The 26,721-nt window shown below is 39.1% G+C and overlaps 1 protein-coding gene across 2 annotated transcripts; it reads left to right on the forward strand.

Moving 5' to 3' along the window:
- The first annotated feature begins 236 nt into the window (after window positions 1–236).
- On the forward strand, window positions 237–25,339 carry API5 (apoptosis inhibitor 5). 2 transcript variants are annotated; one of them, XM_014861234.3, is made up of 14 exons: window positions 237–467; window positions 6,806–6,967; window positions 8,070–8,163; window positions 8,662–8,727; window positions 9,236–9,387; window positions 10,621–10,827; window positions 11,545–11,649; window positions 12,801–12,890; window positions 13,918–14,099; window positions 15,559–15,652; window positions 16,483–16,539; window positions 17,855–17,931; window positions 18,685–18,821; window positions 23,213–25,339. In XM_014861234.3, exons 1-14 carry the CDS (start codon window positions 399–401, stop codon window positions 23,293–23,295), a joined length of 1,575 nt encoding a protein of 524 aa, XP_014716720.1. In that variant the 5' UTR covers window positions 237–398; the 3' UTR covers window positions 23,296–25,339. The 2 variants fall into 2 exon arrangements, with proteins under 2 accessions (XP_014716720.1, XP_014716721.1); XM_014861235.3 differs by having other exon boundaries at window positions 23,218–25,339.
- Window positions 25,340–26,721: the final 1,382 nt, after the last annotated feature.

Consider the following 26,721-nt stretch of genomic DNA (forward strand, 5'->3'; position numbering starts at 1 on the left):
CTGCAAACTCACTTTTCTGGCCAACATGAGATCTCTTCAGAGCAGAAACGCAGTCATCTTTGTATTTTTCCACCCCCCACCAAAAGCTCCTAGCCGGGCATAAGCCTTCAAAAAAAGTGTGAGCTAATTTAATCTTCCTGGCTGCTTTTTGCACCTCCAGGCGTTAGGGGGCGACAAAGCCCCAGGTGGCTCCTTGGCGGTCAACGGAGGCCGCTCCCGACGCGCACGTCGACGTCGACGTGGGGGGCGGGGCCGCCCTGTGCGCGGTGACTGGCGGCGGCGCTGGCGGCAGCTGGCGGCGTAATAGTGCGGGTCGCAGGCTTGGAGAACTTCAGAGGCGGCGGTGGCGCCGGCGACGACGACGACAGCAGGAGCGGGCCACGGGCTTGTCGCTCACCATGCCGACCGTGGAGGAGCTTTACCGCAACTATGGCATCCTGGCCGATGCCACGGAGCAAGTGGGCCAGGTAAGTCCCCGAGCGGCCTGCAGGGCCCGGCGCTCCGCGGCCTCTCGAAGGCGCTCCCGGGGCCGGGCGGGCGCTGCTGCCTCGCCCTCCGCGGGCTCCCGGCCGCCCCGGCTGGGTCGTCGGGTGGGCCCTTCTCTGCGAGCGTAGACTCCGGCCTCCCCGCGGGGAGCGCGGTCCCGGTGCCGGGCTGCTCTGCCTGTTCTCGCCGTGGCGTTTCCCGGCTCCGCCAGCCTTGCCCTCCCGATTCCTCTGAAGTCTCTCTCCTCCTTTTCGGGGGAGCTGAGTCCCTCGGAAGATTAGATTGCGAGTTCCCAAGAGGTCAGAAATGTCTGTCTCGGGGCAAAAATCTGCTACTCGTTTAGGCAGAGTGTTCCGGAGACAGAAGTTTGTAATAAACCAGAAGAGGGCCCCTCTCGGCCAGACTGCAGCGGGGGCGCACGATTTCATTATCGAGTCCGTTTTTTGAGCGCCTGCCGCGCACCAGGCGCTGTGCGGGGCGCTAGAGTTTCAGGATAGACTCGTGCTCTCCCGGAAGGCACAGCGAGAGAGAGAGACTAGGGATAAGCAAATACATGAGAAAGATGGGTTCTTTTTTTCCTCCCCCGTGAAAAGCGTTGTGAAGAAAATAAAACGGCGGTGCAGTGGCGTTGGGGACGGGAAGGGGGAGAGTGCAGCTTTCCGTAGAGTTGTCTGGCAAGCGCTCCCTGCAGGATTTGTCCCAGACACACTTTCAGCACTGTTGAATTATCCGTACCAAACCGTTGATTCTTTGTGAGTTTTCAAGTCCTGGAGTACTTTGAACTTGAGTTGATGGGGGGGGGGGGGGGGAGGTGCGCGCGCGCCTCTGTTTTCTTAGGAAATGAACCAGGCTCTCCCAGAGGTAATCTTGATCACTGTTGCTAGAAATCCTATGCCATATTTTTTTAGTTTATACAACTTCATGTGATGCTTCTGCTAACCTATCCCCTGGACGATCGCAGAGTCTAACAACATTAGCAAAGCTGTGGCGGTACCCCTCCCGCCCGCTTTTCTTGACATGTGTCATTCGGGTAGAATCTTTCTCAGCCGAATGAAAAACGCTTTGATGTTGGAGCCTTATTTTCGCTTAATGCATACTTGTGAATATAGTAGTTTCAAGGATCAGATGATTTTCCTTCCCTACAGATTTCCGTGTCAGTAGGGAATTTTGACGTTATCAGTGAGAAAGACATACCGACAGTCCGTCGTAGTTGTGTATAGTGTGTGTGTGAGGTCGGTTGTGAAGGAGAAATTTTCTGCCTATTAAGACGAAGTGGGAAAAACTGGTCAGTCATAGTCTGAGTTTGTTGCTATTATTCCTCGAAGGAACTAGCAGTGAAGATATTTTCATTCGTTGTAACTGAGCTGAAGATTGTAGCAAACTGCTCTGCCCAAAATTGACTTTCTTGCATGTCAGCAACCTGGATGGGAAAGAAGCTAGAACAGTGATTTCAGTCAGTTTGTAGATGGTGCTCTCCCGAGGTGTTTCAGGAATCTTCTGGGGACACTTTGAAACCATATACATAGTGCAGTCCCTACCCCCAGCCGCAGTGCAAACAAGGTAGGCAGCCACCTGCTTAGAGTGTGTTAGGGCAAATAGAAGCCAAACTGGGATATGTATATAGTATGAATAATTGAGAGTTGCTCTCATTTCTCTGTGTCCTCTTTAATGATAAATACCAGATTATATGGAGAGCTCTCCCTCAAGAGGTCAAAAATGTCTTTCTCAAGGCAAAAATCTGCTATGAACTTAGGAAGAGTGTTAAGGAGACAGAAGTTTGTGAAAAACCAACAAGGGGCCTTTTGTGCAACCTTTAATGAGGGCTCACGATTTCTGTGATTCAGTGTTTTTCTGAGTGCCTACTGTGTACCAAACATGGTGGTGAGTGCTACAATTTTAGCATAATTCTCTGTAGGTGACAGCAGATCAGTACTTTCATGACACTGTAGTGACAGCTGTCAAGCAACTATTTAAGACAAAAAGACCTGCATAAGGAAGTGTAGTGATTTGTTCAGCCTCAAACTGAATTCTGGGAGAACTGAAGCTGGACTAAACCAAGATGCCTACTACTTCTGCTGTATGGTAGACTACTTCGTCCTTTTCAGAGAAAATGACTAAAACTGCTCACCAAAAAAGATGTGGGTTTCAGCCTACTGCTTGTGAATTTTAACTAGTAAAAGCAATGGAAGGGATGCCATTCACATTTTTTTGAGGAGAGAAAAAAGTGTTTACATTTTTAGTATATAGTAAAGTCTGATTTTCATGTTAACTAGGAGATTTACAGTTGAGACTTAAGTTACCTGCCAGATACCTGTCTGGCCACTTCTGAGACGATATGTAAGTTTCTTCATGTAGAACTTCCTCCTTTTGTTTTGGTTTTCACCCTTTGTCAAAGAAGTGAGTCCCGCGGTTGCTCGCCTTGCTGCCACGAGGGGAGTGCCCTCTCCACTGTTGTTAATACTCCTTTCAGAGTAGTGCTCTCTAAATATATCAGGAGAAGCCCAGGTCAGCTGTGGTTTCATCAGGTCATTTCCCTTAAGCAGATCAGATCTTTCTCTTTTTGAACTCCTTGGCACCATCTATGTATTTATTAATAGTCCTTCAGGTTTGCACTTTATTTCATGTGAGGACCTTTTTTATTCCCTTAACTAAATTTTAAAGTCTTCAGGTTAAAAGCTAAATCCCTTTATTTTTTAGTTTTTCTTGAACTGTACCTTGCCCTTAAGTAGACATTCCTTCCTCAGAGTTGAAGAAATATATTCAAAGAAGGAGCAGATATAGATAGATAGATAACCAAAACCTGTTTACAAGTATTCTCTCTTCAGAATGAAGAAGGGAACTTTACTTTATACACACACCCGGATATGAACCATGAGCATGTATTTCCTAATAGGCAAACTGCAGGTGATAAATTCTAAGTGAAGCACTTTGTACTACCTCAGAACCTTCTAGTCCTCTGTTGTCTTTCGTCTTGTGGCTCCTCTGTTGCCCCTACATACTCAGCCTACCTCCCCAGCCCCCAGTGTGCCTCTGTTCCTCCTCCACATTTCCTTCCTCTGCAGTATGTGCCTTTACCCCCTTCAACCTCCTTTTCCACTGCACTCTGCCCAGGGCTCCCAACTGGCCATAATAGAGCAAACCATGGCCCACCATTATTTTAAATTTTGTTTCAAATTTTTGTGAACTTGCTTAATTTTATTTATTTATTTATGTGAGGAAGATTGGCCCTAAGCTAACATCTGTTGCCAGTCTTCCTCTTTTTGCTTGAGGAACATTGTCCCTGAGCTAACATCTGTGCCTGTCTTCCTCTATTTTGTATGTGGGTTGCCGCCACAGTGTGGCTTGATGAGTGGTGTAGGTCTGTGCCCAGGATCCAAACCCACGAACCTGGGCTGCCGTAGCAGAGTGTGCCAAACTTAACCACTATGCCACCTGGCTGGCCCCTAATTTTAAAATGTAGATACTGAATTTTACATTATGTAGTCAAAGATTTTTTAAGGTTTGGAAAAAAAAAAAATACCAAACACCTGTTAAGGGACTGTGGCAGTTAGGTGGTGTAAGATTAGATCAGGATGATGCCTACACTCTGATTTCTCCTGTTCTCTTACACTGGAGTACATTTTGGCTCTTTAGGGTGGAAGAGTGTTCATAGTTCATGAAACACCCTTCATTTGCTACCTTTTCTTTGTAGGGTTAAGCTAAACTCACAGACCAACCAAGTTCATAATCCCTCAAAAATATATAGTAACAACTTACTTTAGTGTCAAACGTAAACTAGATTTATTAATTGAGTATGAGGAAGAAAGTAATAATATAGCTTACCTTATGCATTTCTTTTTATGTCATTCTTGAGAAATATGTTCGTTGAAACCATATCCTTTCTTTTCTAAAATAATGCTTTATTTCTTGAAGGCTGCATCTTGGACCCAAACATGGCTTTACGTGGCACGTCACTGACAACTTAGGCATATTGGTTGTGTTTTGACAATCAAATCACAAATCTTTTAGAATGTATCTGCTGAATGTGGATCAAATTGTAGCTGACTTTTTACTTGAAAATATCTTAAGAGATTTCTTTAGAGTTTGCTTCTTAATTTAGATATTAAAAGCATACACAAATACACAGTCTTAGAAATGCATTAAAAGTATTTACAATTAAAGCTTCTTGTTAGGATCACAGATCTGTTTAGTTGAAATATACAACTGTGTTGAAAAAGGAAAAATAAGCAGTGCTGTGTAATATTTAGAATATTTTATTGTGGTTACAGTCCTATCTGTCACTAAATCACTGTGATCACTGAAGATATCACTTATATCTTGTTTCCTACTTTGAAAAGCAGAAGTAATTACTACTTTAAGGAGATTGTGTAAAATGTCTTGTCCCTATGCTATAGTTAGAAGACATCATTCAAAGAGCTGGCAAGGAAGAATGTCATTTTATTTTGCATTAGATAAAGGATAATTAATTGAAGTCTACTAAAACTGTCTGTGAAATTACTTGATAAAACTGATGCCTACCAGTGGTAGAATCTTTTATTTCTAGCTTGAATCTATTAAAATGTTATCACTTTCCAAAGGGCTTGCCGTGTTTGGGATGCAGCATCACAGCTTATATGCCGTGTGGAGCCTGTATTTAGGGCTCATTTTACTTTAGGCAGTCCTAGGTCTGGCAGGCTTTTCTTTCTCTCCTCCTTTGTTAATTCAGAGCTCAGAACATAGTTTGAAAGACTCCGGTTAAAGAAGCTTCGTATTGGGCTCACATCTTGACTTTAGAGCCCGTCAGAACGATTTTCAGGTCCTGGATCTGCTCCTGAACTCTGAGCCTCGGTTTTCTCATCCGAAAAGTAGGCATAGTGGTCCCACCCAGCTCAGGATTCTTGTGTGGTGCATACTCAAGGCATTGCTCAGTCCGTAGTAGGCTTTCAGTGAGTGTTGCAAATGATTCCTTTTTATTCTATTCCAGGCTTTTTTTCTTGGCAGGGGGATGGGTTGTTTGAAGCAGGGACTCTTCATTGAATTTTAGACACCGTAACGACTGCCTTCAAAAGGGTTTATAAGTAAAGCTTTAAGTTTGAGTTAAAGGAAATTGAATTGTAATACTCTACAAAAAGGATGTCAGAATTGTTCGAGACTTAGCTTCCAGACAGACTTCCTAAAATCCATGAGGCAGACCGCAGGAATGTAAAGTGGTAGAGAAGTCAGCTATGATTTTTCAAACCTTTGCGCTAAAAAGTATATAATATGCTTTTGAAGTTATAATTCCTGAAGACTGATTTTGTGTCTGCATTTCAGGAGGAAGCTGACCTTATTCACAGAAGTTTCTGTTATTTAGGAGTTGGTGTTATGTTTAAGATAGTAAAAGGAGTGGTCATTAATCAGTTGATGGAATTTATTTCTTAGAACTAATTTTTAGAATTTATGTTTTTTAGATAGATAGGTTGGCAGTATATGAACTTTTAAAGTAATCCAGTAATTATGCAGATTATATTAAAATCTGTACCATTAAAAGATCTAGGGGCTGGTGTGGTGGCATTGTGGTTAAGTTCACGCACTCCACTTCAGCAGCCTGGGTTTTGCAGGATCAGATCTCGGGCATGGACCTACACGTGGCTCATCAGGCCATGCTGTGGCAGCATCCCATATACAAAATAGAGGAAGATTGACACAGCTGTTAGCTCAGGGCCAATCTTCCTCACAAAAATAAATAAATAAATAAAAGGAAACAAATGAGCTTTGAATGTATTATTCTGATAAAAAGTTAAATATGTGACATTAGAATCTGTCTTAATCCAAAATTGGCTGGCTATATAGAGTGGATTACTGTTTTCATATCCTAAAATATGAGGCAAAATAAAGCTTCCTAACCTTCCTGGTATTGCTTAGTTTCAGGAATGTATTCTCTCCTCCTCCTTCAAGGTGCTAATTGACAACAGACAAATATATTTATGTACGTGTAACACAATTCTTTGAGAACTGGATGATATTCATTACAATATTTTTAAGCATGATACAATCACGAGGCTAGGGTCAGTAATCAGTAGGATGAAGAAGTGTTGGTAAACCGACAAACTTACTTGCTTTTTCCACTTAAAATTATTGCTGTCCTTCTCTCTTCTCCAACTTACAAATAAGGCCTGGGGAGTGGGGGAGCAGATGGTAGCAAGGTAGGTGTCCAATTTAAGCAGTAAAGCTCCAAGAATAAGCCCTATTTCTTAGCCGATGTAAAATTTTACTAATTTAAAGCAGACTTTGAACAAGTTGGTTTTTGCTTCCCATCCTTCAAAATTGTGTTTCTTTTCTGCTTTATTCTTTCTTTCAGCATAAAGATGCCTATCAAGTGATATTGGATGGTGTGAAAGGTGGTACCAAGGAAAAAAGATTAGCAGCTCAGTTTATTCCGAAATTTTTTAAGCATTTTCCAGAATTGGCTGATTCTGCTATCAATGCACAGTTAGACCTCTGTGAGGACGAAGACGTATCAGTAAGTTTATAATTGACACTTTTCCCTAAGCTTTCAGATGCTTTTCTTGCCATTTTCAGACACTTTCTGTGTGTAGCTAATGTAATTGATGTACCAGTGATATCAGTGCACAATAGAATTCTGCAATATGGTCTGGCTTGATGGCATGCTAGGGCTTAAATCTACAGTTGAGAAAATCTCTTAGTTCTTTTACCACCTTTCAACTGTGAAAAATGCACAGAATCACAAATTACTTTGTTTTACTTATCTGTTACCCAGTTAAAAACAGCTTGGGGCTCATCTTTTTCTTAAATTGTTATACATTGTGCATATGAAATTAGACTGTTTTCAATCAGTTTATGCTTGCTTAGACATTTAAAATACTAATAGTATCACATCATAAAATATAGTTTTAACGCCCCTGAATATTTTGCATAGCAGAATAATAACTGATCTATGTAATAATTGTATGTGATTACTAGAATAAGAAGAAATCGTTTTTCCTTGGAACAGAATTAACTGTTGGCATTTCTCGCTACTGATACAGGTTCCTAAGAATTTCCAACTATTAGCTTCTGGTTTTTCAAATGAAATTGGTGGATCACCAACATTTTATGCAGAATTTGCTAGATATAACTCCTGTATATTTTTGTTAAACTAAGCCACAAATTTGGAATTAAGTACGCAGAATATATTCATAAACATTGTATTAACTAGTCAGTACTGAAAGTTCTAAAGTAAATGCTTAGATACAGCATTGCGCTGTCGCCCTTCTTACCCTTCAGAACGTACTGTACCGTATTATGTGCCCAGAGGTAGTCAAACCCAACAGTTGTATACAGTCGGTATATAAACCATTGTTTATAGTCTCAAATCTGTCTGCTCCAGTCAGATAATTGTGTTTAAAGTCCTTTTCCACCACATTTTGTTTTAGTTATTCTGTGAAGCTTGAATATTAAATTGGAACAAATTATTTCTAAAACTGCTAGAAATCTCATTTTATATTTTTGTGACTTCTGCCCCTAATTATGGTTTTTTTGTGGTTTTGGTTTTCTTTAAAGGTTGGGGTGGTTGTTTTTGTTGATGATAGTGTTGGTTAATTTTTGTTTGAAATCGTATTCAGATTCGACGGCAAGCAATTAAAGAGCTGCCTCAATTTGCCACTGGAGAAAATCTCCCCCGAGTGGCAGATATACTAACCCAGCTTTTGCAGACAGGTAAGGAATTTTATTATCACCATTTTATCTAAATATAAGTTCTCTCTGAAATAGTGACTCTGTTTTTGGCTATTTTTTGGCTGAAGGTACTACCTCTGATAGAAATTAAAATTCTTTTTCTCATTCAATAGTTTGAAGCTTAATGACTTGTGATTATTTCATTCTTTGTGTTGTTTGTTATGTTTTTAATTGTCTATGAAGGTATAATTACTGGATTCTTTGGGGAATTTTGATGCATCATGATTCCCCCACCCCCCGCCCCCAGTTTCTTGTATTTTCTTAATTGTACCATCTTAACATACAAGCTTTCCAGGTATTCCAGATCAAGTTCTCTACCCTTAAAAGGAAGATGTATTTTCTTGGTACTTGAGAGAAGTTCTTAGTTATATGTCTCCTCTCAATGTAATCTTTGAGAAACCATTGAATCTTAGGTTTGAAAATGAAGCCGATGATATGTTTCATTTATTTTATACATAATACCACTTTTTCTCTATCCAGACGACTCTGCAGAATTTAACTTAGTGAACAATGCCCTGTTAAGTATATTTAAGATGGATGCAAAAGGTAAGGCCACTTCTTGTTCTGAGTTGTGTTTGATGTCTTAAAAAATTGGGGAGCTCGGCATTACTCATTAAGGATAAAGTCTGGGATTCACCCAGAGGTCTATTTCATAAAAATTCTAAGTGTTCTTAAAAAAACTGCTTAGCTCAAGATATTTGTGACTCAAAAAACCAGCAGAAATAATTGCAAAAACAGACCAAACTTTTCCATTAGAAATCTGGTGGGAAACTCCCTTTGCCACATTAGAGAAATTCTTCCAAAATACCTGGGTTTATTTATTATTAACGTAAGAAAAGGAAAGTCATGCTCAAGCTGATTCTGAATCCATGAACAAAGCATGTGATCACTCTTGTGGTTAGGGCTATAGAAATTTCAAACTAATTTAGCCAGTATCAAAAATACTCAGGATGTTTATTAACTCACTTTAGAAGAAATACTATAAATTGAGTTAAATTTGAAAACTTCGTTACAATATAGGATTGACTTGCTACACACAACTCTTGTTTTCTAGGGACTTTAGGTGGCTTGTTCAGCCAGATACTTCAAGGAGAGGACATTGTTAGAGAACGAGCAATCAAATTCCTTTCTACAAAACTTAAGACTTTACCAGATGAAGTCTTAACAAAGGAAGTAGAGGAACTTATACTAACTGAGTCTAAAAAGGTAAGCTTCAGTCATCATTTCCTAGAGCTTCTCTAAAGCAAAAGAACATATTCGAAATTAGCAGTATTCATCAGCGCTGTGTCTAGCTTGTGTATAAAATGATGTCTCTCAACAGAACTACCATAGAACTTCAAGCTTTTTTTATATTGTATTCTGCTCTTTAGTCACTGGTTATGATGAATCAAGGTGTTAATTTAAAGGGATGTGATCACATTTAAATCCTTTCTGGTGTTATCCTGAAAATTTATGCGTTCTTCAGGACTCTGTACAAATCATTTCCTTCAGGAAATTTTGCCTAATTCCAACCCCTTCCCTCAGTTTTAGAATATTCTCCCATAGTATTCTGGATCACTTCAAAATGAAAATGAAATCACATTGAAATGCACTGTTCTTTCGTCCTACCCCATGACACTGTAAGCTCAAGAGACCATGCTTACTTGTCTGTGCTCCCAGCATCTAGCATAGTTACAGATGCCAAGATTCACAGGGTGTGTCACAATTAGCTTTTTACTCATAAAGTGCCAAAGTTTGGGAATAATGTACTTTTTTTAATATGTTCAAGAAAATTCACAATTGTCTCTAATACACCACTCACTTCCTTACTGATAAGATTTTTTCAGTGCGAGAAAAAGGAGCAGCTCTCCAGCTGGGAGTATCGGCGTGTTTCACCTGAGCCCCAGCCAGCACTCTGGTGGTGCACGCCATGGTTGCTTGCTGCTTTGGTCAGTGAACAGAAAGGCTGATGCAGAGCGCTTAAAATAAGACTTGCATGGTCTCCTATTTTATATGCAATTCCCATATTAATGTGAATAGGCTGCTTTTAAATATAGGGAACTGAAGCTGATTTAACAGTTTACTACAGAATGTCTCAGTCTTTTTTTGCTATTAGCCCCTGAACAGCTTTTGTAGACACTTATTTCCTTAGCTGCTCTCTCATGAAATTTTAATGCCACAGGTATCCTCTATCTTTGTTTATGTACTGTATGTATGTCTGTGCTTTATACATAAAAAAGGGTAAAATTTTCAAGAACCAAATTTTGCCCCCATGGAGACAGAATAGCTCCCCCTTAAGAATGCATGCTTTACTCTGAAGCTAAAAGTTGTCTTCTCATCAGTATTTCAGAAACATTAATAGCAAACTGACTTTAGTAACTGAAATTTGCTAGTGTTTCAGTATTGATCTTTCCCGTTCAAATCATAAAGATACTATTGTGCTGAACTGTCTCTTTCCAGGTCCTAGAAGATGTGACTGGTGAAGAATTTGTCCTGTTCATGAAGATACTGTCTGGGTTAAAAAGCTTACAGACAGTGAGTGGAAGACAGCAGCTCGTAGAGTTGGTGGCTGAACAGGCAGACCTGGAACAGACCTTCAATCCCTCGGACCCCGACTGTGTGGACAGGCTCTTACAGTGCACTCGGCAGGCGGTACCCCTCTTCTCTGTGAGCCCTTTGTTTTACGTAGCTGGGACTTTGATTACTCTGAGTTTCTATTTCTGTAGATATTCAGTTGAGCATTCTCCTCAAACCTTTGCATAAAAGTATTAACACAATGGAGTGAATATTTACTTTATGGAGGCCTGCGTGGGGTTGCTTAGAGCCCAAAGCAGGCAAGAAGTTTTTTTAAAGTCTTGCTTAGGGACTTTGAGAAAGTCTTGAGAACTTTGTATCATGCTTTTTAGTTTGGCTGAAGTTTCTAAAACAGTTGCTTTAGTAATTTAACTTTTTTTTCTTAAATTTTCTAACAGAAAATTTCTAGGTAAATATGCTCTTTATCTCTGGCTTTGTGCTTCCTCTGGCCTTGAGGTTTCTGGGATGTGAATAGCATAGTTTGAAAAACACAGTTTAAAGGAGCCCTCCTTTTTGAGAAATGTACAGCCTGAAATTCAGCACTGAAATTTCCCCCCAAATATGACCTGAGAATCAAGGAAGAGTTCGAAGCTGTACAGATGCCTCAGTGCTCCAGATTACTTTGCAGCAACTTCTTACTGTCTGTTGGGGTTGGTTCTGGGGTGCTCTGGGGTATGCACCATGTTGTATTTGTCGCCACAGTACTTGATGCTGAGGTGCTCAGTTAGTATTTGTTGAGTGACATTTTACTATTATATTTGAGAGAATATTTCTTTTTTTGACAACTCAGTGTTCTTTGGATTTTTACAGAAAAATGTGCATTCCACGAGATTTGTGACTTATTTCTGTGAGCAGGTTCTCCCTAACCTGAGTTCCTTGACTACCCCAGTGGAAGGTCTCGATATACAGTTGGAGGTAAGAAAAAATTGCTGCTTTTAGCACTGAAAAGGCATTCCCATATTTTAACGTAAATGTAAACCACTAACTTGGATCTGATCTCTAAGAGAGTAAAGGTCTGGTGTAGCTAGCACTCTACCCCAGGATCAGTCACATAGGAGTGCTTTATGGAGTCAATGAAAGTTTGCTGCAGTGGGAAAGCACTGCCTGTAGTTTTCATTATTATCACTCTCTACCTCTGTAGCCTTAATATTTTTAAATAAGGTGTTTAATTCATGACAATTCTCATCTCTCTGTCTTACAGAGTCAGATTTAAGCTGGATTAACACAAAATATCCTTTATCCCCTCTCCAAAAGAACTGACTGTTCTCTCTCCCCTTTGTATCTCAACTGTACATACATATGTACATATATATATGTATCTCAATGTACACTATATATGTTTTCACAGCACATGTGATACTTTACATTTGTTTCTCACTCCACATTTAACCTGATTCATCTCTGTATCCCCAGAATCTAGAGCAGAGCCGATTCTGAATGGCACTTAATGATTGTTGAATTGAACTGGAATATGGAAACATGTGCCATTTCCCTCATAGGTCTTTGGGATAGAGAAGAGTCTCATGTGCACTGACACTATGGTTTGAAGTTTGCTTCAAATGTCCTGGGGTTGTCTTATCAGACTGGGGTTGAGTAAAGCAGAGATGAGCCTCAAGAATAGTGGCAATTACCAGTTCTTGGGGTTAGTACCCAGAGACTAAAGTTAATAGCAAGTGAGGCCCACACTAAGTGTTAGTAAATAATTCTTTGCCATTAAGAGTTCTTCCTCAGTGTGTCTTCATAGTACATTATTAACCTCTAGCAGAAAGTGTCGTGTGCATTCTTCTCCTTACTTGTCACAGACATAGTGAGTTGTGAGATCTGGGTTTTAGGGTCTGCCCTGCCACTCACATACATTGTGACTTTGCCAGGTCACACAATCGCCCTGACCTTCCGTTTCCTCAAATATAGGGCTGCATCTCTAAATTCTTTTTCCAGTTCAAACATTATGATTCCATAAAAGCATAATTGAAAAATAAGCAGTCTTAAATACTTAACTAGAATCATTCTTGTTTTATAGCCCTTGCTCATTCAAAAAAATGACAACAGTGAATTGTGTTTTTTAGGTATTGAAACTGTTGGCAGAGATGAGTTCATTTTGTGGTGACATGGAAAAGCTAGAAACAAATTTAAGGAAACTGTTTGATAAGTTATTGGTAAGAGCTCTTTTCTTTCCTTATGGCATAGTCAGTATATAGCCCCAAAGTCTAATAGTGTAGTATTAATTTCTGGGTTATGGAGAACTTGCTTTTGAAATTTAGATTAGACAGTAATTCTAGCAAGTATTGTTAGCTGCTCAGGCCACATGTTGTCTACTTTTCAAAAAAATATCTGTTTTAATCTTTGGCATTTCTTCTGTTGTTGATGCTTGGCATAAAATATAATACAGGATTTATATTGTAGGTCTTTCTGCTTTCCCTTCATCAAAATATTTTTTACATTTGCTCCAGGTCACCATCTAGGTGCTGCCCAAGGCCAAGTAGCTTTAGCAACCAGGAAATAAAGTCATTTAAGTCATAATTGTAGAGAAAATAGGCCATCTAATAAAATCATTTTCAGCATTACCAAGTGATTTCCTTTTGGATGTGAGCAGTTGTGTGAGTGACACAGTGATCAACGTTAGGCCTGCAGCATGAATTGAGTCATCCAACATCTGGTGCTCTTCCAGACCTGTCGTACCTACTGGGCTGTTGTAACACATATTGAATGCCCGTGGCATTACTTTGAATGTAAAGAGACTAAATACTTAAACTATGGACTAATATTCAGAAAAGATTTTTGGAGTTAGCATAATGTGGTAGTAGTTAAGAGCATCAACTGTTGATGTCAAACATAGATTGAATCCTGACTCTTCAGCTTACCCTTTCACCATAGGAGAGTTACCTAAGCTCTCAGAACTTCAGTTCCTTCATCTGTGTAAGTGCCTAATAAATGTTAGCTACTTTCATTGTCGTTAGTAGTAGCAGCAGCTGTAACATAGCTTAATCTGGAGAGTTGACAGGCTACCTCATTAATCCAACAGGTAAAAGAGATATCTTATGAATGAAGTATTTTAAGTTTTCTAAATTTCTCACCTTGATAGTTTTTAATGCTTCAGGTCTTAGAAGCATGCGCTATAATTACTTGAGTGTATGTTTCTAATTATTTAGAACAGATTGCAGACATCTCTATATTTTCTCTTAGGAGTACATGCCTCTCCCTCCAGAAGAAGCAGAAAATGGGGAGAATGCTGGTAATGAAGAACCCAAGCTACAGTTCAGTTACGTGGAATGTTTGCTGTACAGCTTTCACCAGCTGGGCCGAAAACTTCCGGATTTCTTAACAGCCAAACTGAATGCAGAAAAGCTCAAAGATTTCAAAATCAGGTGATGTATGATCGAAGTGGCCTAATCCTTGGCAAAGGTGATGGCTGTCTTGAAGCTCCCTGGGTTTTGTTTTCCTTTTACAAGCTCTTTCTCTCCACCCTGCCTCACCCCGGTGGAACAGAATGGAAGATCCACAGACCAGGAATGTATATAAACATATGATAGCTGTGGCATAACAAATCCATGGAGGAGAAGGAACTTTTTAAAAAATGGACCCAGGCTCTCCCCACTTGCTTTATGATCTTGGGCAGCTTCCCTAACCCCTCTAACCACCCCGCTCCAGATTTTCCTCACTTCTGAAATGATCATAGTACCTGCCTCACAGAGTTGTGAGAATTAAATGAGACAATGAGTGGAACGCTTGGAGCACAGTGCCTGGCACATAGTGGGTACTCAGTAAACTGCGGCTGCTATTATAGTGTTACCAGAGGAGCAGCACTGGAGAAGCCTATAAGTAGTTTTCATGAAGACACTTTGTACTGAAACATTCCATTAACAAATTCACATCTTAAATTCTGAAATGCTTGGCCACTGTATCATCTGTTACTGTCCTCTACTCTTTGGTAAGACAGAGGTTTAATACTTGGTGATGCATTTGCTCAGAAGAAGGCAACTTAAGAAATTACAGGGGGCCGGCCCCGTGGCCGAGTGGTTAAGTTCTCACGCTCTGCTTCGGCAGCCCAGGGTTTCACTGGTTCGAATCCTGGGCATGGACATGGCACAGCTCATCAAGCCATGCTGAGGCGGCATCCCACATGCCACAACTAGAAGGACCCACAACTAAAAAATACACAACTATGTACTGGAGGCTTTGGGAGAAAAAGGAAAAAAATAAAATCTTAAAAAAAAAAAAATTAAAGATGAAAAAAAAGCCAAGTTGTCAAGCAGAATTCCATGAAGTCAGCAGGATGGAGTTATGGTACCTCCTTTCTTCACATATTACCTGGGAACAAACTGGAAGAGATTACTTCTAGAATTTATAATAAATTCTCAAAGCTGCAATTTTTTATTTTTAACTGGATCCGGGGGTACAAACAGGTCAAACACTGGCTTGTTAGCAGATAAACAAATGGAAAGTAAGTGACTTGTCTAAGGTCACTTGACCTTCAGTTGGCCAGTGGAGACTGGTTACCAGGCACCTGATTCTAGTCCACGGCCCCTGCACATTTCACCCTGAGGTAGAACGTGCCTTGCAGGTTAACTCCACAAGCTGCTTAGCACAGCGCTATAGGTCTTTCTCTTGCCAGGTTGAGTATTTCCTTTATCCTATTTTTCCGAAAGGAAAACTGCTTTTACTTATTGTGTATCTCCTGTGATCATGCATTGATAATTTAAAAAAATGACGTCAAAAAATGACTCTTTATTGGTAAAGATCATTTAGCTATAGCACAAGATTCTTTGAGTTTAAAAACAAAGTTGAAGTGATGATTTGCTAATTAACAGATACTTCTTCATTTAGGCTGCAGTACTTTGCACGGGGCCTGCAGGTTTATATCAGACAACTTCGCTTGGCTCTCCAGGGTAAAACGGGCGAGGCCTTAAAAACAGAAGAGGTAAGAATGCTGGGTCACATCTTGTAAGGAAATTTTTATAATAGCCACCATTTAGTACATATTCAGACTGAATTCATACATTGAAAAGTAACATTCAACTTTATTTGAACTGGTGATACAAGTCTATATTGAAGATATAATATGTTAGAAGATTGCATATTTAGTTATTTGCTGTTATATTTTTATCATTGTGGAAATGTCTTAAATGTTTTCGATGTTTGTGAACAGTTTGTTACCAAACTTGGATACATACCAACCTTTCACTAGGGTCTCATGAGCAGCACATTTTGTTTAAATATTTGATTGATGGTTGTGATGCTTTTAATTTCACTGTTTTGAAGCCCAAATATTAATTTACATTAGAAAAAAAGATTAACCTGCCAGTTCTATACCAAACTATTTGTGTGTTTGTTTGGGGGTTTTTTGGTTTTTCCTGATCTCACCTATTTTGATCAGTCTTCATCTTGGTCCTAATGAAATATTTTAAGTTTTCGTTGTGTCTTCCTATAACTTAAACTGATTTCTTTTAAAACAACTCCTATGTGCACATGATCTGTCCCTTACACATTTTTCAGGTAAATTGTAGATAACACTTTAAATGTTCTAACTTGTCAAGGGAACATAAAGATTGTTTGCTTTCTTTGCCATCTCTACAGTGGTTTAGAGTCAAGAAATAGAAGTAAGCGTTATCTACAGATGTAAACCAAGGAATTCTCTAACTGTAGAAATGATTCTGAAAGAGAAAAACAATTACTCTAGTTCTATATGGGAATGGAATATGCATCATAAAAGTATTGGCCTTTTAATTTAATTTTGTTTTTCTTTTGCAGAACAAGATTAAAGTTGTTGCATTAAAAATAACAAATAATATCAATGTTTTAATCAAGGTAAGTCTTTGTTTCTTACCCAGTCCTCCCAGCTAGCTAGAAAATTAGTGCAAGAGATTTTCCATGTGTCTTTAGGTCTCTGATGGTACTGTTTAAGGGGACATGCCATTGCACTCTAAAAGTTTGGCCTTTTAAAGCTTTCTGCTTTTTATGATACTGAGTGAAGTCTCTGCAGCTATTATAAAATCTTACGTTACGTTGTTTTATTTATTTAGAAGTTATTATGGAAGATACTGCAAACAAAGGGAGGCATGCAAATATTCTCTGGCCCAAAGCATTGGAGCAGATATATTTAGACTCAAATTTCAGACTTAATGCTATTGGGTCCTTTTGAACCGTCAATAAAATCCTGCTTTGCTTACACTTAGAATGGACAGTCCTATGTGGCACATGAAATGTTTTCCTGTGGTCTTTTCTGTTAACTTGTCTGTGTAATAAATTGAGAGCTTTCTGTTACTCTAGGCTGTGGTGTGCCTTACCATTAGGCCATAAATACCCTTAAGTTCTGTTTTCCTTCCCCAAGTATCTACTAGCCTAAATAAAAAACTAATAACTTGAGAGAACAAAAGAATCACAACGAAGTAGCCATCATTTGTTACTACAGGTTAACAGTACTGCAGCCAGATAGGAGAAAGAAATGATATTTGTAACACCTAGAACACAAAGCCTGTCAGTAACAAAATTGGGACTAGTGGTTATACCTTAACACTAATCTGGTAGAATCCCATGGAATAATTCTTTTTTATCAGAACAGAGAGGGAAGCTTTTCAGAGAAAGGAACGGTGAGACATTGAGGGATGAGGTTAGATATTTAAGGGGAAGAAAAACATGATTAGCCAGGCCTTTAGTTTTGTTCTTATTTTGAACCACTCAAAAATCTGCGAAAGCAAATGCAGATGACACACTGTATTTTCCTGAAAGCACCTGTAAGTGTGCTTAAAGTGTGGTGACGGCATCTATGCAAGAGAAAGATTTATTTGTTGACTTTGTTTATTAAAGTTGATAAATATTGACATTTTATCCTGGAACTTGAAATGACATTTAGAAAAAACTTAGGTGCCGTTTCCTAAGTGAAGGGTTCAGAATGACATTAATGAGGTAAGAGATGCAATTTGTAAACAAAATTGTCCCTGTTAACTTTTCTCTTGCAGCTTTTTTTAGCTCCTTATTTTTGTCACCACCAGAGCAAGAAGGATAAATTAAAGCAGCTTCTCCTAAAATTAATCTTTAAGATGTGTCTCCCTGTTTTCTACCCTGGTTAGACTTCCCATACCACCAAATATATTAGAAATCTTGTCTGATTTTGTCTCTTCAGGATCTCTTCCACATTCCTCCTTCTTATAAGAGCACAGTAACATTATCCTGGAAACCTGTACAAAAGGTCGAGATTGGGTAAGAAATATATATATATATAAAAGGGATTTATGGAGGGCCAGCCCCGTGGCCAAGTGGTTAAGTTCATGCGCTCCGCTTCAGCGGCCTGGGGTTTCACCAGTTCAAATTCTGGGCACGGACATGGCACCGCTCATCAGGCTATGCTGAGGCGGTGTCTGACATGCCACAACTAGGACCCACAGCTAAAAATGCACAACTATGTACCGAGGGGCTTTGGGGAGAAAAAGGAAAATAAAATCTTTAAAAAAAATAAGTGTTCTAATATTTATGATTTATAAATATGAAAATCCAAATTCAGATATTACATTTACTATACAAAATGGGCCATTATTAGTTAAATGATTCTTAAGATGTTAAAATATGAGTATTAGAAGCATGACTTAAAATATAAAATCTAATTCCAGTATTTATGAAATAAACTGGGGGAACACAACCCTGGAATTTTCAGGCTTGTTTGTACTCCTGTGGCATAACTAGATTTTCTGACAAGTTTTACAGAATGAGTCACTTGCATATAGTCTTTGAAGCCATGTATTCCAGATTATTTTAAAGCCTTGTAAATGCCCTCTGACAGGGTCTGCATAACTAAGGCTCAGTTAATTTGATGACGTTAGAACGTTATTTCCTTTTTTCTGATGTGACTGTCATATTTAGGATGTCTTTTATAGCCAGTATGCTAAATCACAAGTCTATTAATGACCTCTGGTATAATAGAATGTTTTTTTTATTGCTTTTCTTTCTACTCTATAGGCAAAAGAGAGCCAGTGAAGATACAACTTCCGGTTCACCACCCAAGAAGTCTCCAGCAGGACCAAAAAGGGATGCCAGGCAGATTTATAATCCTCCTAGTGGGAAATATAGCAGCAATTTGGGCAACTTTAATTATGGTGAGCGTTTCCGTTTGGGTACAAGCAATATGAGAGATTAAGCAGGAATTGTGTTGTACTTGATTTTAATTGCTGATCATCTATAGTATCGTACCTCTTTTGGGTGATTTTTCTGAGTTAGCATGAGCACCTAGGACTGTTGGGAAAACAACTTATCCCACTCCTTTCTCATCCACCCGTGTGGACACACTGAATTGAGCATGCAACACTAAGAACTTAAAAAAGAAAAATATGCCTTTTGTATTCAGAGGAGCCAACAGAAAAAAAAGGAAGTTGGCGTGAACCCATCCATTCCTGGTTTTCCTGCTCTAGCTTCAAGGCAAGACAGTCTGTGCATTCTCCCTCAGGGATGGATATAGCTTCTGGCAGATGTGGTATTTATTAATGATCCTTCTTCAACCTTGTCAGTCTACTGCTTGTCCTCCCCTCTTCTGTGTTAGTTCAAAAGAAGTCATAGCAGTGGAGTCAGATGTTAAAGCCTCATCTGGCAAGGAAGACGTGTCCCACTGCAGTCTCCCCCACTGCCCGGGGTGCAGTGGTCCCATCACCTGTAGCCGTTGGTGCCAGGAGAGCCTTCCCTAGTCCATTCCCGCCGAGGGCAGTTGAATAAGAAGTGAAGTTCGTTTCTCATTGACTTCCATCCTCACAGATCTTTTCAAAGAAGAATGGATGAAAATATCATTTAATCTTGCTTAAGAAGACAAAGTGTAATAACAATAGCAACTAAATATGCTGTTAATTGGTCTTACCAGTCAGAATTAATTCTGCAGTAATTGTTACAAAAATAGTACATTCTGAAGCATATAGTCTCTGTAATTGTTTCCAAGGTGAGATAATTGTGACATTAAGTAAATTCCTTCTACAATAACTAAATTCCTCTAATCTCTGAGCAAACAGAGTATAGAAAAACAATTTTAGATTGTGAGATGAACCCTTCTACCCCAGTCAGACCCTGAGGCAACTTTAGTGTAGGAAAGATCACTGAATTATTTCACTTATATAATAATATGTAAATGTGCCTCTCTTTTTTTACCTTAAAAATAGGAATAACACAGAGCTCTTAAAAACTTCAAGTAAGGGGGAAAAATACTTGAAATGAGAATATCTGTGGGGGCTGGCCCCATGCCTAGTGGTTAAGTTCAGCACACTCGACTTCAGCAGCCCAGGTTCGGTTCCCAGGTGCAGACCGACACCACTCATCAGCACCCACACTATGGCGGTGACCCACGTACAAAATAGAGGAAGACTGGCACAGATGTTAGCTCAGGGCGAATCTTCCTCAGCAAGAATATGTGTGAAAATGGAAAGGATTCTGTTACATCATTTTACCAAATATCAGTCACACTGTCATCTGCCACTATATCATTTAATGTGGTGTCTGTCAGAACCATTCTTAACGTTAACTATTATCTCAGATACTGTCTTCATTCAACTTAAATGAAAATAATCGAGAGCTACGGCAATACATAAAGAACCATATTCCTTTTCCCTTTGGCAAGTCAGTTACTCTTGAGTTTCCATGAGGATTCTGCCCTGTGAAATTCGGTGCCTGCCTGGTAGTGAGAATCAGATGATATAATGTGTGGGAAGGAGAGGGGAAAATGCAGAGTCTTGGGATTCTATGTGATTTGTTTTAGTCAAGATGAAAATCAAGGAGTCCCAACTTCACTTGTTCCATAGTCATCAAAGTATCAGAAGGGCAAAACACGCATGCCTGTTAATTGTCTTTTGTGTCTGGTGTTAAGAGTACTGCAATATTCCTAGAAGGTCAACCTTGTAATTGGGGTGCTTATCATCAATTGAATTACAAAGGAAAGTAAACTCTGATTATTCTTCTTGGGAAGTAGGAGCAAAATTCCTAATACTTTTTTACATTTGGGAGTTGAGTGTTATCAGGTTATAGGTGTTCTCACAGTAACAGTTTGAAGAGTTTTCTTGCCTTTCACCCATTCAGTTGAGAACACTTCTTGGCACTCCAGATAAGAGTGGGTGGACCTGTTCTCCTCCAGATTTTTCCCACCATCTTTATGTCCATTTCTTAGAGAACTGGCACTGTGTCGGGCAGAAAGAAGCATGTTGTTTTTTTCTGGGATGTCAGTGCTGACCTCAAAATTGGTGGGGAAAAAATGTTTTGTGCTCTTAAAGTCTTTAAGACATAGATTTTATTACCCGCGTTTGGCAAAATCATCATAATTCCACTTTTCTGTGTCAGCCAAGCTGATGTTTTATTTTTCCAGGGACGACAGGTTGGATGGTTTTTAAAAAAAAGTCACGGACACTGAGGGTTGGGAAATTTATTGCTTTATTAGAGAAACAGGTAGTAGTAATATTACAGTGAATGGGTCTGTTGCAAGTGAGAAGGTCTATTTGTGTCTTTCACCCTTTGCCTTTTAGAATATAAAAACAATTTTTTTCTTTTTTTGAGGAAGACTAGCCCTGAGCTAACATCTGTGCCCATCTTCCTCTACTTTATATGTGGGACACCTGCCACAGCATGGCTTGCCAAGCGGTGCATAGTCTGCACCCAGGATCTGAATGCCAAAGCAGAGCACGTGAACATAACTGCTAAACCACCAGGCCAGCCCCTAACAACAATTTTTAAAGTATAATTTTAACTGGGAGCAGTGGTTTTTTAAGTTAGTGATGTAAGCTTGAAACCACTGAAAAGATCATGAAAGTGCAGAGTGGTCCATCAGGATTGGAGCCCTTCAAAAAGAAGAAAATTTGGAGATTCCCTGTACTGTAGAAATGGCTGCATGAGTTGCAGATCAAAAAGAAATAGCCAATATAGGCTAATACCTTCATACAGTGTATTTACTAAACTCATTAGATAAGCTGAACAATTGAAGGTAAGCTAGTTCTTCATATTAAAATTGATTGAGAAACAATTGAAAGGGTAGAGTTTAGTAGTTTGTTAGCTTATTGCTAATAATGATATCTAAGAGGATGCTAAGTGTGTTGATGTTAAATTAACTGAGAAATGAAGGTTTTATAATGAGTAAGGGAGGGGGCAAATGTGCAGACATCTGCATAGATGAGGCCCAGGTCTTGAACAGTCAAAAATGCAGGAGTTAGAGCCTACGTAAAGGTTGCTGCACTCCCTGGATGCACCCGCGGTTACTGCATCTATCACTGGAGCATCTTGCCCGCAGACTACCTCTGGTTTTCTGAATGTGTTCACTAGAGTAATGAAGGGTGATCATTTCATTTAAATGGTCTGTATACTGATGAACTTAGAAAAATGTGTCATGACATGAGGTGACTTCAAATCAGATCCCAGTTCTATTACCCAGATCAATACTGGCCAGGCAGGGGAAAGGTCCAGTTAGTTTTCTAACTCAGAGTTTCTGGAGGGAAAAAAAGAGACATCAAAATATCACCCAAATAAGGTAACTATATTTGTAGCCATAATGCCAAAAAATGGATTGCAATACTGGAATCAATAGGAATTTTTCAAGCCTCCAACATTATGGATCAAAAATGGCCACATCAGGTTCTTTTTATTGCTCCTAACAAGATTCCTGCAGTGAGGAAGCTGAAGGTTCAGTGCCAAGATCTGGTCTCTGGAGTTAGAAGTTTGAGCCTCTGAATTCATTTATGTATGACAAAAAGTCCAGCCTTGCTGATAACCTCAATTTTCTTCACTGGAAAGACTCCTGTGAGGAATATTTCTCTGGAGCTATAAGAGACTAACCAATGAATCAAAGACTCATTCTACCGTGTGACACAAGTGACTTGACTTTTCAGTAAAAGATGTCTGATTTACATGAGTAATCCAAACACTGTATCAGCTCTGTGACAGCGTTCTGAGCAGCTCACACAGCTGATAAAGCACTAAGAAAAGCTGTCCGCATTTATATCTACATTTTTATGTGTCCAGGTGCTTGAAATATTGTGACCAAAACAAATTGCCTGTTGGTTGCATTTGAAAAGTGTTTTTCAGTCTAGCCTCATTTTTCAAAATTGAGCATTACAGTTTAAGATATTTTGCATTTATGGCACTAACTTCTGAAGCCCAGTGGCTCTTCTGTTAATTCCATGTTAAAAGAGAAATTTTTATAGGTGCATTATTTATCTTTGGTAGTGATAGGCACCAAAATAAAGAGCTAAGAAATGCAGTTATCACAAAATTGTCACCTTGAAACATCTTTGTTAATGGGATACATTTAATTGAGTACGTCCTATGAGTGTATTTGGCAGCTTGCCATACGTGCTTTGGTGTGTATGTTGCCCTGGTTTAATGCACAGATGGACTTTGTAGAGGGACTAGCAGAATACTGGTGCGGTTTTATAGAGCCCACTGCTACATTCAGAGCTACGAGCTACAGTTCTGTGTTTGCTGTACCCTGAAGTCCTGAGCAAGACCTAAACCCTTGTTCGCTTTTTCGTAGAGCAGAGAGGAGCCTTCAGGGGAAGTAGAGGTGGCCGAGGTTGGGGAGCACGAGGAAATCGTAGTCGGGGAAGACTCTACTGAATAAGACATCACACTCTTCAGCATTGTCATGAGCTTAATATACTTAAATTCTCCTACTCATTGGATTGCCGGGGATGTCCCTTTAAAAGGACTGCTGCCTTCAGCTAAAAACTTAATGTTCTTTATACCTTTGTATGTATGATCTACTTTTCTAACAGACCATGGTTGTGTCCAAGGTAAAACCACAGCGATATTTTTGGATGCTTTGTCCGCAATCTTGACTTGTTTTTGCAGTCTCATAATTCAGACTTCATATTGTGAATCTTTTATTTTTAAACATCTTGATAATTTGTTATTGAGAGCTGTTAAAGTCTAAAATGTAGTGAAACTCAGTCCATTTCTGATAACTGGTAAAGATCATCAGTTTTGAAAAGTTACTGATTTTCCTCTCCCCGTCTTATTTTTTTTTGCCCAATATATGGGGAAGAGTAATGGTCAATCTTAACATTTTATTTTCATTGTTTTTTAATAAAGCTGCTAGGCAATGGTGCAGCATTCCTACCTAGTGTTATAAAAGCAAAATACTTATCAGCTTTCTTAAAATGTAGAAATGACATTACATTTTTAGGAGGAAGTAATTTGCTTTGCACTGCTTACTTAACTCTTCTCCGTATGTTGTGATAGGAACTTTTGAATATGGGATCTTACTATTTGAATAGAAATGTGTATGTATAATATACATACATACATAAGCGCATATGTGTGTGTGTGTGTGTATATATATATATGCATGCTGTGAAACTTGACTACACAAATCATTTTTTTAAATTCCAGGAACGGGTAGTCTGACACGGTGATGATCCTCTTGAGGCTGAATCCATTATTGTTCTCTAGGTTTTCTTCCCAGTAGTGAGGATTTTGAGTCAGTTGCACTTACATGATTATTGTTATTTAAAACTAAAAATAAACAAAGGCTGCATTTTCAAATATAAATTTGGATCCCTGTTGGAGAAATACAGCCAAAATATTGAATCTGATGTACATATAGGTTTCTACAGGATGAGATAGAGTAATTAGAATTTGGGGATTTAATATCCAGAGCAACCCAGGAAAAGTGACTTGATAACATGGTGTACCAGTAAGTAAGGGATGCTCTCTCAGTTTGCTTTTGCCACTTTCAAGATTTTAACTTCTCAGGTTATTAATCAATTATTGTATAAGTTAGTCAATAGAATCTTTAGGTTAAAACAACAGATGGGGGGTTTGTGGAGTGTTATTGTCATGGGCATTTTTAGTAGCATAGGCCCTTTGCTCTGCCATTTGAATGTTTCATATATTTTTGTTCCACAGTTAATCTTCCCTCCCCAAGTTTGCTATTCAATTTAATGCCTGAATGACATTTTCTAGTAGTTTGACATATTCTTTGAGGAATAGTTTGTGATTCCAATGCAGGTGTCGTCATTACTGTTACCTCTACATTGGGAGAAAGCAAAACCCCTTTGTTAGAATTACTGCACATGTTTATGGAAGAACTATTTTTTAAAGACTAGAATGATACAAGTGAGCAAAAGAAGTTGGTCAGCTTGACTATGGAGTGGTGGCAATAATCTCTAAACATTCCAGAAGATTATGAGCTGAACCTAAGCTCCCTTGGAATCTGAACAGACATAGGAATATGGAATTTGCCATTTGAAAACTGTGACCAGGTAGTCTGGACCTCAGAGGCAGATCAGCCAGTGGCCTAAAGCCATTTCAAGTACAGAAACTGTATTGGGACTACAGTTATATCATTTTGAACGTTAAGTGTAACTTTTCCTCCTTTTCTTTTTTAAGCATATTTGTAAACACAAAGCTGAGCAGGAGTGACTTGACTTTCTCAAGTTTGATACTGAGTTGACTGTGTTCCATCCTTTACCACCTCATTGTTCCCTTTTCCTTTCCTAAGGCAATAGTGCACACCTTAGGTTATTTTTGCTTCAAAAATTTGAATGAAAAACTTCATGCCATGGATTTTTTTTTTCTTTTGCAAGACACCTGTTTATCACCTTGTTCAATTGTAAATGTTCCCTTATGCTTTTGAAATAAATTTCCTTTTGTAATTTTGTTTTGTGTCTTGATGTGTTGTTATTATGATAACTTAAAATTCTTGGATATTCATTAAACATTTACTGATTGCTTCTCATGTGCCAAGCAGTGTGGCAGACCATAAAAATACAAAGACAAGATATTTTTCTGCCTTCAAGGAGTTCGGTCTTGTAAGTTATCTTTAATCTTCATCCTTTTGGATTTATTTTTAGAAGCTAATACACTCTTCTGAAAAAAGGATTTGGTTCTTTTTATCAAAGAAAAACATCTGATACTTGCCAAGTCATTATGAAATGAATAATTTCCATCCTCAAGTTAATATGTAAAGTGGAACTTCTTAATTTGGCCACCAGCCTTGATTATAAAAAGTTTTCCTGAAGTAGCACCAAGGATGGTTAGAAGTGTTCTAAAACCAGAGTTTAAATGTATCAGACAAGATAACTAAGTTCCCTTGGTGATCACATCCAGTCCTGTGGCTTTAATACCATCTGTATGCTGAGGACCGACAATTCCTCTGTCCATCGCTTCTTGCCTGGAGTTCCATAATAGTCTTCTAATTGATCTCCCTGTTACACTTGACCCTCTACAGCCTGTTCGAAACAGCAGCAGACATCCACACCTCCACTTGAAGCTGTTCGATGGCTCCTCATTTAAAAAAAATAAATAAAAAACATTGCCATGGCTTTTAATTTCTCCCCTCAGCTGCCACTCTTTTCCTCCATCATTCTGCCCCAGTCCGCTGGCTTCATGCAGGCTAGGCAAAGACACACTCACGCCAGAGAATCCTTGCACTAGCGGTTCCCTTTAGCCACTCTTTCCCTTATATCTGCTTGTCTAACTCCATCTCCTTCAAATCCTCACAGATCACCTCTCGAGGAATCCTATTTAATACTGCAGTGCCCCTTTCTACCCTGCCACGATTCCAGGTCCCACTTACCCTACTGTACGTTCTCTGCAGCATTCGTCAATTTCTAACGTATATAATTTACTTGTATGTTGTTTACTCTCTGTCTCCCCTTGGTAAAATGTAATGTTAAAATGCCACAAAGGTAAGGATTTATGCATTTTGCTCACTGATAACCACAAGCATCTGAAATAGTGCTTGTACATAGTAAGCTTTCAATAAAGAGTAAGTCAAAGGGGTGTGTTAGGCTCTGGGGATATATAGTGGTGAACAAGACATGCAAACTCATGGAGTGTACATTCTACGCAGAGCCCGATAAATCTACTTTCAGAGAGTAGTGAGTGTTACGAGGACACTGATGCATTCTAATGTAATGATGTCTAAGAGAGCTGGCATAGAAAGAATTGTTGGAAAAAGTCTCTGAGGAATTAACTAGAGCTAAGACCTGGATGATGATTTGGTGCCAGCCTAGTGAAGATCTCAAGAAAAAGCATCTG

Source organism: Equus asinus, chromosome 17 (genome assembly GCF_041296235.1).
Source record: "Equus asinus isolate D_3611 breed Donkey chromosome 17, EquAss-T2T_v2, whole genome shotgun sequence".
Classification (NCBI taxonomy): domain Eukaryota; kingdom Metazoa; phylum Chordata; class Mammalia; order Perissodactyla; family Equidae; genus Equus; species Equus asinus.

Excerpts from the sequence above, each read along its gene's own strand:
- API5 (XM_014861234.3), top strand. The coding sequence starts at position 399 with ATGCCGACCGTGGAGGAGCTTTACCGCAACTATGGCATCCTGGCCGAT. Across the intron at positions 8,164-8,661 it reads AACCCAGCTTTTGCAGACAG|ACGACTCTGCAGAATTTAAC; the intron begins GTAAGGAATTTT and ends TTCTCTATCCAG. Across the intron at positions 11,650-12,800 it reads GTCTCGATATACAGTTGGAG|GTATTGAAACTGTTGGCAGA; the intron begins GTAAGAAAAAAT and ends TGTGTTTTTTAG.